The following is a 14930-nucleotide window of genomic DNA, read 5'->3' on the forward strand; positions in this document are numbered from 1 at the left end:
AGTTCGAGTCAGACTTGGCTTGGTGATGCGGCCGATTCCGACAATACGACTTGGTGTACAACATCGGGTTGGGTTGATATGCTTCAAGATGATTGCCGCGCATGGATATAGTCCTGAGAAGGCAATTGTATCTATTAATTAGGATATTTTATGTAATTCCCTTAGAAATATGTTTGGCAAAAGTCTGCCGCAAAGACTTATGGTATCTTAGAGTTTGTTAGAGATAAGAGTCGTGTCCGATATGGACATAGTTTGTAATTCTCGGGTATAAATAGACCTCGAACCCCATTTAATTAAGGAACACACACGTTCAATACAATCTCGGCGCATCGCCACCCTTTTTGCTTTAGTTTTATTTCAACGAGTTCTTACTTTCGGGTTGAGCTGTATCTGTCTCGATCTTCAACAAGAGGTAAAACTTGTTATGACGGCTTGCGTTCTCGGGATTAGTGCTTCCATCTTTATGATACTCTAATCTTGTTTATGTAATTCATCGAGTTATCATATATCTTACATAATCTCTGGCAATATCGCTATCTAACCTACAATCGGCTAACATCTGTCGGTAGAGGGCAGCCGATTAGATTAGACATCGATGTTGACTTAGATTATATAGGATATCCACCACTCTATGAAACTTCTAGCGGCTTGATTGTCTAGATATCGTTCTTCTTTTCATACTTAATGCTGCATCAGTTGAGTTTGATCTATTAAGTCGTGTTTAGAATATCAGTCTCTAGCTTGCCTTCTGGTTGCCGATTAGAGTAGTATCGGGGTTTCAGCCGATCTTACCTGATTTAACTACATTTATTCTATATGCTTCGCTGATATGTTAAATCTACCCTCTGTGCTAAGATCTTGTTGCATTTACGTATATTAGGCCTTTGTTCAGTATATTCTACTTGCTTTAATATCTTAGTATAGAGTGGTATCGGAGTATTAGCCGATACATGCTATATCTATCTGATCGGCTATGCTATGAGTATATATAGTCCCATTATTAATATATATTTCGATGTAAGTGATTTATACTGTCTTGACATGGTGACCGATCTATCCCAATCACTTGATTTAAGTATATATCGATATGAGGAGTATATATTGTTAATATCTACAGCCGATCGAGTAGATTTAGTTCCTTCTTAATTACTTATGACTGCCGATCGATACATGTATGACATCGGCTCCAAGATAAATGATATGTCATCGGCACTTAGCCGATCGGCTATCGTTTATAGGTTCCACGGTTTATTTGTCTTTGTTTTTTGTTGATTGCAGGATCAAATCAACTGGCACGCTAGCATACCCGAAGGCGAGTTTTTGACCTGCACTGGAGTTAAGCAGATCTCCCAGGCCTCGTGTTTTTCATTAACAAATGGTTATGCAACTTTATGCCAACTATGGATGGAGATTAACAAATAGGCTGGAATAAATGTGTTCTTCTTATTTTGGTTTTTTCCTATTTAAGTGTGTTCTATTTTATTTGAACTACACTATTATCTCGAGTGCTACTTTGTAATAATTAGCTGTAGCTCTTCTTGAGCAAAGGCCGGGATATTATATTCCATCATCTAAAAAAATATAAGCAGTCTAGCTGATTGGTAGTACTAGTTCTTTTGCTTTTAAAAATGCGCTCTTGCAACCTTTAAATACAAAGAAATACATAATCTAGTATGCATGTATTCATCGTCTGTACACTTAATCATCCTTTCCTGCCATATTGGGATTTACACTTGTATTTTTCTACTTTTTAGCCACTCAATTAATCTTGCCTTTCAAGTTTCAACAAAGAAAATAAACCAGTCAACTGTGGAATGCAGCATGCATGGTTAGAGCTATGAAATTTGTGGAGCAGATGTCTGTGTTGTACACATCTTGCTTCTTAGCTCTTCAAACGCCTTCATGCTTTCCTCGTCAAAGCCTCCGGCAAACTATACAACACACAAGAATAAGTTGTCTTATGTCAGAAAAGAATAAGTTGTCAAGTAGATAAATTTCAATTTCTCAATCTATTAACTTATTAAAGGAATAAAAAAAGGAGCATCCACGTTCTCTCTTATGGCCTAGAAATTCTCATATTAATCGGAGAAAAAGAAAAGCAGAATTCATATAGCAATAAAATTAAGAAAAAACAGAAATTCGGAATTAAAAATAAGGAATATTAGAAGTAGAGTATAGAGTCCATATAGAAATACAATTAAGAAGTAATAGAAAATCGAAATTAAAAATAAGGAGTATTAGAAGTAGAGTATAGAGTCCATATGAAAATACAATTGAGAAGTAATAGAAAATCAGAATTAAAAATAAGGAATATTAGAAGTAGATTATAGAGTCCATATAGGAATTTAAAACTAACTAAAATTCAGAATAAACATAATAAAATTAAAAGTAGAGTTTAGAGTTCGTATAAAAATACAATTTAAAAATAACTAAAATTCGAAATTAAAAAATGGGAAGAAGAGTCTAAAGTCAATATAGGAATACAATTCAGAAGTAACTGAAATTCAAAATTAAAAATTAAAGATTATCAAAAGATGAATTTATAGTCCACATAGAAATACAATTAGAAATAATAAAAATTCAGAATTAAAAATAAATAATATTGGAAGAAGAGCCTAGAGTCTATATAGAAATACAATTTACAAATAACGAAAATTCGGAATTAAAAAAAATAAATATTGAAAGACGAGTCTAGAGTTCATATAGGAATATAATTTACAAATAACTAAAATCTGATATTAAAAATAATTAATAACTAACACGTATATAAAATACAATATTAATATTACACATTAGTAGTTTCATAAAGTTAGTATAAAATTTAAAATTATGTTGCTATTTTAATATATTTGAATAATACATTAAAAAAAACATATATGCTATTATATGAGAGAAAATATAATGATGCTAGCCGCGCAATCTGCACGGGCCATCATGCTAGTTCAGATTAATCAACACCATCATGTTAGTTCAGATTAATCAACACCATCGTATATATGCCCATGAATTATACCTGATGAACTCGGAAAGCAAATCTCACACCCTGAAGAAGCAAGAACTCTCTGTTGGGCTCTTTCTCGGTGCCTTGCAAGGCATCTAGCTCTGTGGCAACCCTATTCATATACTTCTTCGCCAGCTGAACAGATGCCAATTTGATCTATTCCCAACATAACAAGATGGAATTTCGATTTTAGATTTCCTACATGGTCTAACAAAGTGGCAATAGATAGAGGCTAGAGATGTATGTTAACCTTGCCAACTACCCCGGAATCAGACAGCCAATCCACCGGTATTCCATACTCCCTGTAGCGTGATATGGCCATGTCTCTAGTACGAAGTAGCGCATAAACACTCTGCTCCACTCTGACATAAGTATGATACTTGTTAGTCCAATTAAACATCAAATGCTTATGCTTGCTAAAGATAATTGGACTTGACAAGATATTTATTATCTTACTCTGAGGAACCATGTAATTTGGGAGAAGAATGGTTCAGAGGAGATGCTTACGTTTCAAGCAAGGAATACATCTTCTTGAGAGCTTCTTCACATGCAAGCTTTGGATCATCAGTAAACGACGAAACCTTGTGTTCTAATTTTAGCAGGTCTTGATACTCAAAGGCTGCCTCTCTTAGTGCATCAGTTTTGCTCTCTGGCCAATCAAAGTGCTTTAGTACTGCCCGCTCATCGACCTAAAACGTTATTTGACCCTTTTTCAGTACTAACTATTTTGTCATGTGTTGCATTGAAAAAAAAATAGATAAGCTTACCAAGAAGGATAGTTCCTCATCAAGCCAGTTTACAAATGCAACAACGTCGTCGATATTTACAAAACTAGCTGCTCGGACCTCATTTGCTAGAGACTCAACAAAGTCTCCTTGTGTCTCCACATCCACTTTGACCTGAAACAAATCCATTTTTTTATATAAAAAGTAAGTCCTCATAATAATCTACCTGAATTAGCAGTGGACTAAAGGAATTCAGTAGTATATATTTCTGAAAGGTAGCATCATCTTGAATAACTTACAGCTAAGAGGAATGTTGATCTATTCTCAATCTCTCCAATCATGTTGCTTCTCACATCAGAGACACTTGATGTTGTTGATCCCAGAGAAGTTGTGTCCTTCTTGGCTTCACGCTTCATGAGACTTTGATAGAACTCTACAACCTCTGGAGCACGGTGTACCTTGTCACCACCAGCAAGATTCCTAGGTAGGGAACCAGGGCGTGGTGGCGGCGGTGGCGGGCCACCAGGTTTGCCAGGAGGCGGTGGTGGAGGAGGTGCACCTGGCGGGCGTGGCGGTGGTGGAGGTAACGCACTTGCAGTGTTGGCAGTGGCTGATGGTGCAGGAGGTGGCCTAGGAACTCTTGGAGCTCTCTTCTCAATATTTGCAAGTTTCAGTTGTGTCACAACTAGAGGGTTGTTCTGGTTATCACTAGGTTGGTCACTGGATTCAGCATTAGCTGTAGGAGCCTTTTCCTTTATTTGAGCAAGTTTTGGAGGGAGTGCAGATCTTGGAGATGGCACAATACCTGAACTGTTGACACCGCCATATCTTTGTACCCTAGCTTTCTCGGCCTTCTCTTTTATTGCCTTCTCCCGTTCTGTGGCGAGTTTATGCCTATCTTTGTAAGCGGGATACTTGTCATCAGCAAAACCTTGTACAGTCTTTGACATCAAATGAAATGAAGATGCAACATTTGCCTCATCCATGATATCACTGGGATCTTGTTCCCTCTTTCCAAAGGTTGTAATGCCCATACCATCTCCTGCGTTTCTGAGCATGAGAGCCTCTAGGGGCCCCTTTGGTTTCTGGCTGGCGCTCTTTGGGGAGTCACTAGTGAAGGACTGTGTCGGTGAAGCTAAGCTGCTTCCGTCATCCTTGCCCCTTCCCCACTTCTTGAGCTTTTGCATCAGATTGGGCCTTTTGCCAAAGAAGCTGTATCTGCTAGAAGAACTGTCAACTGAAACGTTGTCGAAGTCTTCGCTTCTGGGTGAAGAAGGTGCAGAAGAAGCAGTTTCAAGGTCAGTGTCGCCCTGTCCTCGTTCTGATCCTGCATATTCCAGCATTAGAAGTTTGGCCCTCTCACGCGATTTTGGGCTCAGGGTCTTGTTAAGGTCACGAGCAGAAATTTTCTCAGACGGTGCCTGGTAGTTGCGGAGCTCATATCTCAGACAAGCATTAACCCAACGCAGGTAAACCAACTCTTCTACTTCACTGAATCTGTTCATTTGTAGGCCTTCTACTTGCTTGGTAAGGTCTTCATTTGCATGCCTCAGCTTGTTGATCTCCTCTCTTGCATGGGAAACTACATCACTCTGCACAATGATAAGCTCTGTTATTAATATATCTGTATATGCTGAAAATGAACATAATAAAAATATCTATTGCTAGTTCATTCTTCCTTTTCTGAGAGAAGCAGTGTGAAATTATGATGTGGTTTTGAAATATAAGTTTAGCTCTTAATATAGCTATGCATTATTGAATAGGCAAGGGATTTTTCAGTTAAACCAATGCTAGTGTGTGCAAGTCTAGTCCAATGGATAATATTCAGCGGTTCAATCCTTTACCCTCTCTCTTCAGCATGCTCAGATCATGCTCCTCTTTTCCTAATCGGTAATGACAAAAGAGGTAGACCACCCAGTTTTAGATTTGAGGCATATTGGTTAAGAATTCCAGGTTTCCTAGATGTTGTGCAAGAATCTTGGAACAAGCCGATACTAGCCACGAACTGTCTCGCTACTTTCAGCCTAAAACTTCGTCGTCTTGCCCGTGATCTTAAGAGATGGAATCGCAGTCAGGTGGGGGATATTACGCTACAGCTTGCAGTGGCGATGGAAGTTGTCTTTCAACTTGACGTGGCACAGGAGTCAAGAGTTTTAACCAATGATGAGCGGCAGCTATACTCAAACCTCAAAGCACGTATTTTGGGCCTCTCGGTTCTGAATAAGTTAAAGATCAGGCAACGTTCTAGGTTAACATGGATTAAGGAGGGTGATGTAAATTCCAAGTTCTTCCATATAAAAGCAACCTCAAGGAGGAGAAAGAACTTCATCCAATCACTGAAAACTCCATCAGGCTTAGCAGTTTCAGCCAAGGATAAAGAAGATGAGTTGTTTAGATTCTATAGTGAGAAATTGGGGACAAATTTTCAAAGGACGAAGAATCTGAATTGGACCAATTTGCAACTGCCTTCTTTTAATCTGTCCGAGCTAGAGGAAGACATCTCGGAAGAGGAACTTAGAGGAACGATTTTTGGCATGCCTCCCGAAAAGGCTCCAGGTCCGGATGGTTTCATTGGAGCTTTTTTCAAAGTTGCCTGGGAAATAATCAAAGGTGACCTTCTAGCAGCGGTGACTTCCTTCATGAACCTAAGCACTTCACATCTTGAGGAGCTAAATTCGGCCTACATCTTTCTGCTGCCAAAGAAAGATGACGCTTCAGGTGCTGATCATTTTCGTCCTATTAGCCTCGTACACAGTTTTACCAAGATAATCACCAAAGTGTTAGCAAATCGTCTTGCACTGAGACTAAACGAGATGATCTCTCAAAATCAAAATGCTTTTGTGCGAAAAAGAGCAATTCATGATAATTTCATTTTTGTTCAAAACTTGGTTCAGCGCTTACACAGGACAAGAAAACAGAGTTTGTTCATTAAAGTTGATATTGCCAAAGCTTTCGATATGGTGTGCTGGCCTTACCTCCTTGATGTTCTTCGACAGTTCGGCTTTGGCAACCGTTGGCTCAATTGGATCTGCAACCTTTTTGCCACCTCTTCGTCCCAGGTCCTTCTCAATGGTGCACCGGGACAACCAATTCCTCATGCGAGGGGTCTTCGTCAGGGCGATCCTCTGTCACCAATGCTCTTTATTCTCGCCATGGAACCCTTCCACTGGATTCTTAAAGCGGCCGAAGGTGCTTCCATCCTTTCTCCGTTAGAGAGTAACCGCAACAGGTTCCGTTGCTCTTTATATGCTGATGATGTAGCTGTTTTCACAAGACCAGATGCGACAGAGCTCACCACCCTTTCAAAGCTTCTAAATTTCTTCGCGCAAGTTTTAGGCCTCCACACAAATGTTGCCAAAACTGAAATTTTTCCTATTAGATGTGAAGGAATTGATCTAGCTCCTTTGTTGCAAATCTTCCCAGGCACAATTAAGTCCTTTCCCTGTCGTTATCTTGGATTGCCACTCCACTACCGAAAATTGAGGAAAATTGATTTTCTCCCCTTAATTGAGAAAATTGGTTCACGACTCCCTACTTGGAAAGGAAGGTTTTTCTCCTCTTCGGGTCGCGAAACCCTGGTAAAAACGGTTCTTAGCTCAATGCCAATCCACCATCTTTCGGCCCTCCAAATGCCAAAGTGGGTTTTCAAGAGAATTGATAGGTTTCGAAGATCTTTCCTCTGGAAGGGCGAGGACCCAGACCATTCAAACCCAGGCAGCTGTTTGGTAAACTGGCAGACAGTGTGCAGACCAAAATCTTTGGGGGGATTGGGACTCCTTGATTTGGAAAAATTTTCTAGAGCTCTCCGTCTCAATGGCTGTGGCTTAAATGGAAAGACGAGGACAAACCCTGGGCTGGTATGAATCTGCCTTGTGATGATATCGATAAAAGGTTGTTCCAAGCAGCAACTACGATCGCAGTGGGCGACGGAGCAAAAACAAGTTTTTGGCATGATCATTGGCTTCAAGGCTGCTGCCCTAAAGATATTGCCCCTCTTTGTTTTCAGCTAGCAAAAAGGAAACAAAGAAATGTTCAGTTAGAGGTTTCATCAAACAACTGGATTCTCTCCTTCAGGCAATTCTCGTCAATCGAAGAGATCCACGACCTCGTGCGGCTGGGAGGCATGCTTCAAGATTTTCATCTATCACAAAGTGCCGACGATATAACCTGGAATTGGAACTCCGCAGGTTGCTACTCAAGTAAAAGTGCATATTCTTACCAATTTGAAGGTTCTTTCACTCGTTTGGATTTTGTCTCTCTTTGGAAGGCGCCAGCTGAACCTAAAATGAGGTCTTTGGGATGGCTTATTCTTCACCACAAAACTCTAACGGCTCAGAACCTCCTTCAGAGACATTGGCCTTGCAATTGGATCTGCTGTCTTTGCACCGATGCCTTTGAGGACACTAATCATCTTTTTTGCGAATGCTCCTTTTTTAAAGAAGTTTGGGCACTAGTTCACAGTTGGCATAATTTGCTAGTTTCTAATTCACAGCCGGCTGGGATCGCTTCTTGGTGGGAGGATATCAATCGACAAGGCTCAGCAATCCAAAAGCAGGATATTAGAGGAGTTTTGTTAACCACTTGGTGGAATGTTTGGCTTGAAAGAAATAGGAGAATTTTTCACAATACCACTTGTACTTCGTTCCAAGTAGCATACTTTGTTAAGCAGGACCTAGATTTGCGGAGGACTGCTTTTAGTCCTCCTTGATTTCCTTTTTGTTTCTGGGACTGTAAGTTTTTTTTTTTTCTCCTATCAATTAAATTCCGGCAGCTCTCCTGCCGTCGTTTCCCTCAAAAAAAAATATATTCAGTGTTGATAATGTGAGAGGAAAGTCTAAATTCTGAGTCCTTGTCATGAAATTGATTGATGGAATCCCAAGGGAAAATTAAAAGAAGAAGAAAAAAAAATAAAGCCTATCATTTTGTGCCTATTTTTCTTAATGTGAAAATGTAGGACAGCAACCAGCTGTCTGCATGCCACATAAATCATGAAAAAAATATGTCAACATTAAAAACAACTGTTGCTGCTGCAAATGATGCCACGCAAATGTGAGGCTTTAGAAGCATATAATTGCTGAGTGAAAATGATACTAATATCATACCTCTGTTATTTTTCCTTGTGCTGCATCCAGCTTTACGATGAGATCCCTTTTCTCATACAAAAGCTCCTTGTTCTTCCTCCTCAGCTCAACTACCTCCACTTCCAGCTCCTTGAGCTTCTTCAGCTTCCTCTGCACCTCTGCGTCCTTGATGGCTGCCTCCTCCTCCTTGGACTTCAGCGCAATCACCTGGTTCTTTAGAAGCAACAGCTGCCCTTTTGTCTGGTTCGCCTCCATCTGTATCTGTCGCTGCAGCTCCTTGATCTTGTTCCTCGCAGCCTCCAGCTCCCTCTTGGCTCCTGTGCCACGGGCGACGTCATCCTGCAGCTTCTTCCTCTCCTCTTGCAGCGAGTTGATGGTCATTTTGAGCATGTCGATCTCCACCATCTTGATCTTGAGCTGTCTGTGTAGCTCTACAACATCAGTCTCCTGTTCCTTGAGGCCATAGTACTCTAGCAGCTCTCCCTCAAGCTTCACTTCCCTCTCCTCCAGCTCACGCACAAGTCCACGCAGCCTCTCCAGCTCGGAGTTAACACTGTTGTACCGAGAGCGTTCTTTGACGTCGAACCTGTCACTTGGTAGGGGGATGTCAATCTCCCCTGATAGGAGGCTCTCGATCTCGGAGAGCATGTCGTCATCATCTGAAAGAGCTGAATTGATTATGCCGCTGATTGTTTTAACCTCTTCCTTCTCTTCTTCTTTCTCCCCCTGAACCACAGCAATTGAAAAGAACAGTTAAACGCATACGTGTTCAGAACAGTTACAGTTAAACTCACAAGTTCTAAGCTAGTAGAGAATGGCATGCACTTACATGTTCAGAGTAGCGAGTTTTATCCTTTCCTTTCCTTGCTTGGCCATCTGTTGAAGTTCAACAAGAGCTTCAGTGAGAAATTCAGAGGAACAAATTAAGGAAGGAAGTGCCACTGCAAGAGAGAAGCAAGTATAGTACCTCTGTTGCCACTGTTGGCTCTCTTAAGAGTTAAAGCTGCGACGGAGGCTACAACAACGACGCCTAACCTGACAAGCATGGCTCCTTGCCCTCATCACTGTCCCGGGCAGGAGAGCTGACGACGCACAGAGCTCCCTTGGCTCATCAGAAACTGGCAAGCTATGAGAATGGCAAGCCAGATATATCTTGGGCTAGAGATAGATAGATACATTGGAGGAGGAGAGCTCCAGCTCGTTGCCTTGGAATGAGTGAAACTGTGAAAGCCACTAGAACATGTGGCTTGCAAACGGTTCCTTCCAATTTGTCTGTCTCTATATGTTTATCTCTTCCCTTGTTTGCAAAAACAGACAGGACTTGTATAGCAGACGAGCTCTTTTCTGTGTGCTAGCAGTGTGGCACTTACTAATAGCTGACAAAATTTACATATGCTGACAGTGGCAGGAAGAAAGCATGCATCTTAATTTGTGGCTTCTGATTTGCCTGTCATGATACAAGTACGGCTTGTGGCTTGAAAGCTAGCTTAATACGCAGGCTGTTTCCTGTGCACAAAAATGGGTGGTAGCTGGCGTTTGATAGTGATAATTGGATAGCAAAGACCAGACGATAGTTGAGGCTTACGAGGCTCACAGGATGGAGCATTGCTTATCATTACCCTCTTCTGGACACACCTGCAAAGGGCCTGTTGGAGATTTACTACAGTAGATCTAAACAGTAAATGGGAACAGTAATCAGGCAAGCTGTAAAAAGATTACTGCTTACAGAGCACTTTGCTACAGTACTGAAGCGCTGTTCGGTGCATTGATTCACCGTAGCAGTCTCAGAATACTGTAGCTACAGTTATTCTCTGCTGCACTGTAGAGAACCTAGATCCGTTTGGGGGAGCTTCTAACTGCTGCAGCTTCTCCCAGAATCAGAAGCTCCCCTAAACAGTCTAGCTTCTGGTCTAGATTCTAAGAAGTTGTAGTTGTAGAATCCATAAAATGAAGTAGAAGCCAGAAGCTGGGAAACCCAGCTGCTTCTCAGAATCTTAATCTCCCTCAAACAAGCCCAAAAACTAAAATACTAATAAGCTAATAACACACCAGTGCACTCACCAAAAGTATTGATTTTCTTTTTGGCATATTTTTAGGAATCTGGAGGTTCACATCTTAATTTTATTGGCATTGTTTTCAGGCCTGTAATCTCCATGGAATGGAAGTGTTGGAATAAATGGGCTAGGCCCAATTTAATTCAATTAAAATCTCAAGAGCCCACAAGTAATGTTAGAGAGAATAATACTGCCTTAAAAATTTAGGTGGAAGAACCTCAACTTAAATAGGGTGATATTAGATATTCCCTGTTGACCGGTTGAGGTGATGGTTGGACTGCCACACGCATGCGCGCATGCCGAGTCGGCCTCGGCCGTGGGCGTAGCGAGGCGAGGCGGCAGACCGAGTCGAGCCTGCCTGCTGCTCTTCCGTTTTGTAACAGACGAGAATAAAGTCACCATTAACAAATGAAATTCATTGTGTTGTAACCTCCGCAACAAATGAGAGATTCATTGTGTTGTAACCTCCACAACAAATGAGAGATTCATTGTGTTGTAACATCCACAACAAATGAGAGATTTATTTGTTGTAACCTTCACAACAAATGAAAGATTCATTATGTGGTAACCTTCACAACAAATGAGATTTATTTTGTAGTAACCTTCACAACAAATGAGATTTATTTGTGTGGTAATGGAGATCTTTCTCTCTCTACATATAACGCAAGGCAGAGGCTCTCAAAGTGTGTGTCTTCCTCCTACTATTGTTCCTTGGCGATACTCTCCTTCTGTTCCTGCGCTGTCTCTCTGTTTCCCCGGTTCTGTTCATCCCGCGCGCACGGGTGATCGGAACGAGCAGGTGCCTCCGAAACTCCGTCCGCTTGAGAACCTGCACGGGTAGGCGGGCGATCAAGTTTTTGGGTTGCGCTTCAAGTGCGACTGCTCTGCATCATGTTCACCAACATGTCGACAACCGGTGACAACAACAACACTGGAGACAAGGACAAGGCAATACTGCCTCAAACTCCAGCGGAGGGCCATTCTCGGGGTATAACGTTTCACTATTACCGTTCGTTCTTCGTTTCCTACAACTGTCTGTCGCAATATTATTGCGTTCTCTTATCTATGTTGATGCTTATTCTATATTAAGCATGCTCATGTTGTACACATCTAGCACTGTCACTAGATCTACTCAAATTACAAATGTCATGTTTATTGTCTTAATATTTTGGATTAAAATATGCCGAATTATGACCAAATTTCCAACAATCCAAAAACTTGATAGGTCTTTTTCGGTAGTTGGCTTTGCTGCATCCCTAAAACCACATGCTTTCGATGGTTCAAATTATAAAAGATGGAAAGCACGTGCACTTTTGTGGTTGACGGCGGTGCATTGTTTCTTTGTCTCACGGGGCAAACCAAGTGAACTGCCTCTCTCACCTGAGGAGGAGGCTAAGTTCGAGGCTGCGGATTGCTTGTTCCGTGGAGCATTGATCAGTGTGCTCGCCGACAATATTGTGGACGTGTATATGCACATGCCTTCAAGGAAGGACATGTGGGATGCTTTTGAGGCCAAGTTCGGGGTTTCCGATGCCAGCAGCGAGCTGTATGTCATGGAGCAGTTCTATGACTACAAGATGGTCGATGGTCGTTCTGTAGTGGAACAGGCTCATGAGATTCAGATGTTGGCAAAGGAACTTGAGAACAACAACTGTGAGTTGCCTGACAAGTTTGTGGCAGGTGGCATTATTGCCAAATTGCCACCTTCTTGGACGGACTTTGCTACTTCTCTAAAACACAAGAGGCAAGAGTTCAGTGTTACTGATCTTATTGGCTCTTTGGGTGTTGAGGAGAAGGCGAGGGCAAAGGACAACCGGGGCAAAAAGATCGAGGGAGGTTCTAGCGCCAATTTGGTGCAGAAGAAGAACCCTCACGCATCCCACAACAACAACAAGAAAGTCAAACCTGACGTCAAACCCAAGGCTACAACCAATTTTAAGAAGAAAGGCAAGGGAAAGGCAAAAGGAGGTTGCTTTGTGTATGGCAAGTCTGGGCATTGGGCCAAGGATTGTCCTGAGTGCAAGGACAAGAAGTCTACAAACATGGTTATTAGTGAGGGCGGAGGAACATCGAGGTATGGTAAATTTTTACCTACAGTTCTCTCTGTCTGTCACTCACCTGATTGGTGGGTTGATACTGGTGCTAATATTCATGTGTGTGTCGACATTTCCCTGTTTTCTTCTTATCAGGTCGGGAGAGGTTCCTCCTTGTTGATGGGAAACGGATCGCTTGCGGCTGTTCATGGTGTTGGTACGGTCGATCTGAAGTTTATTTCGGGAAAAATCGTGCAGCTGAAGAACGTGCAGCATGTCCCTTCAATAAAGAAGAATCTAGTTAGCGGCTCTCTATTGTGTAGAGATGGTTTTAGACTTGTGTTTGAATCCAATAAATGTGTTGTATCTAAATATGGAACGTTTATTGGAAAAGGTTATGACAGCGGAGGCTTGTTCCGCTTTTCCTTGGATGATATGTGTAATAAAGTTGTGAACCATGTAAGCAATGATGATGATGAGTCTAATGTGTGACATTCACGACTCTGTCATGTGAATTTTGGTTGTATGACACGCTTAGCCAACATAAGTTTAATTCCAAAATTCACTTTAGTCAAAGGCTCTAAGTGCCATACTTATGTTCAATCGAAACAACCTCGCAAGCCTCACAAGGCATCTGAGGCGAGGAATTTGGCACCACTAGAACTTGTTCATTCCGATCTGTGCGAAATGAACGGCGTGTTCACTAAAGGGGGAAAGAAATATTTCATGACACTGATAGATGATTGCACTAGATTCTGCTATGTGTACCTATTGAAAACAAAGGATGAAGCATTACATTACTTCAAGATCTATAAGGCTGAGGTAGAAAACCAACTGGAAAGGAAAATCAAACGGTTGAGGTCTGATAGGGGTGGAGAGTATTTTTCCAATAAGTTTATTTCTTTCTGCGAAGAGTATGAAATTATTCATTAGAGGACGCCTCCCTATTCACCCCAGTCAAACGGGGTAGCCGAAAGAAAGAACCGCACTCTAACTGAGATGGTGAATGCCATATTAGACACTGCAGGACTTTCCAAGGAATGGTGGGGTGAGGCAATATTGACTGCGTGTCATGTCCTGAATAGAATTCCTACTAAGCATAAGGAAGTAACACCATTCGAGGAATGGGAAAAGAAGAAATTAAATCTCTCTCACCTGCGCACATGGGGCTGTTTGGCCAAGGTAAATATACCTATAGCCAAAAAGCGTAAACTTGTACCAAAGACCGTAGATTGTGTGATCCTTGGTTATGCTATCCACAGTGTGGGATATAGGTTCTTAATAGTAAATTCTGGAGTACCCGACATGTGTGTTGGTACAATTACTGAGTCCAGAGATGCCACTTTTTTGAGAATGAATTTCCTATGAAAAATGCACCTAGTACTTCTAGTCAAGAACCTATTTTATCCCCTGAGCACTTTATGCCGATAGAACATATTGATCAAACGCTTGAGGAAAATCCTAAGGAGGATAACATTGTAGCAACTCGAAAGAGTAAGAGACAAAGGACTGCAAAGTCTTTTGGAGATGACTACATTGTATATCTTATGGATGATACTCCAAGAACCATTGAAGAGGCATATTCATCTCCTGATGCTGACTATTGGAAGGAAGCGGTACGCAGTGAGATGGACTCAATTATGTCTAATGGTACTTGGGAAGTCGTCGAGCGTCCATATGGGTGCAAGCCTGTAGGATGCAAATGGGTTTTCAAGAAAAAGCTTAGGCCTGATGGTACAATTGAAAAGTACAAGGCAAGGCTTGTGGCCAAGGGTTATACCCAAAAAGAAGGCGAGGACTTTTTCGACACTTATTCACCGGTTGCTCGCTTGACCACGATTCGAGTACTACTCGCTCTGGCAGCCTCTCATGGTCTACTCGTCCATCAGATGGATGTTAAGACAGCTTTCCTCAATGAAGAGTTGGAGGAGGAGATCTATATGGATCAACTAGATGGGTATGTACTAGAAGGTCAGAAGGGAATGGTGTGCAAGCTGTTGAAGTCCTTGTATGGTCTCAAACAAGCGCCTAAGCAA

At 41.6% G+C, this 14930-nt stretch overlaps 1 protein-coding gene across 2 annotated transcripts; it reads right to left on the reverse strand.

Annotated features, from left to right (window-relative positions):
• Window positions 1–1614: 1614 nt before the first annotated feature.
• On the reverse strand, window positions 1615–10153 carry LOC9269069 (protein CHUP1, chloroplastic). 2 transcript variants are annotated; one of them, XR_010738473.1, is made up of 9 exons: window positions 9775–10153; window positions 9637–9683; window positions 8829–9533; window positions 4026–5318; window positions 3769–3900; window positions 3458–3690; window positions 3252–3363; window positions 3014–3157; window positions 1615–1931 (listed from the first exon to the last, which is right to left on the reverse strand). XR_010738473.1 is itself a non-coding variant. In XM_015764961.3 (9 exons), exons 1-9 carry the CDS (start codon window positions 9851–9853, stop codon window positions 1836–1838), a joined length of 2790 nt encoding a protein of 929 aa, XP_015620447.1. In that variant the 5' UTR covers window positions 9854–10153; the 3' UTR covers window positions 1615–1835. The 2 variants fall into 2 exon arrangements, 1 of the variants encoding a protein (XP_015620447.1); XM_015764961.3 differs by having other exon boundaries at window positions 3509–3690.
• Between the last annotated feature and the right edge of the window lie 4777 nt (window positions 10154–14930).

Source organism: Oryza sativa, chromosome 12, assembly GCF_034140825.1.
Source record: "Oryza sativa Japonica Group chromosome 12, ASM3414082v1".
NCBI classification, from domain to species: domain Eukaryota; kingdom Viridiplantae; phylum Streptophyta; class Magnoliopsida; order Poales; family Poaceae; genus Oryza; species Oryza sativa.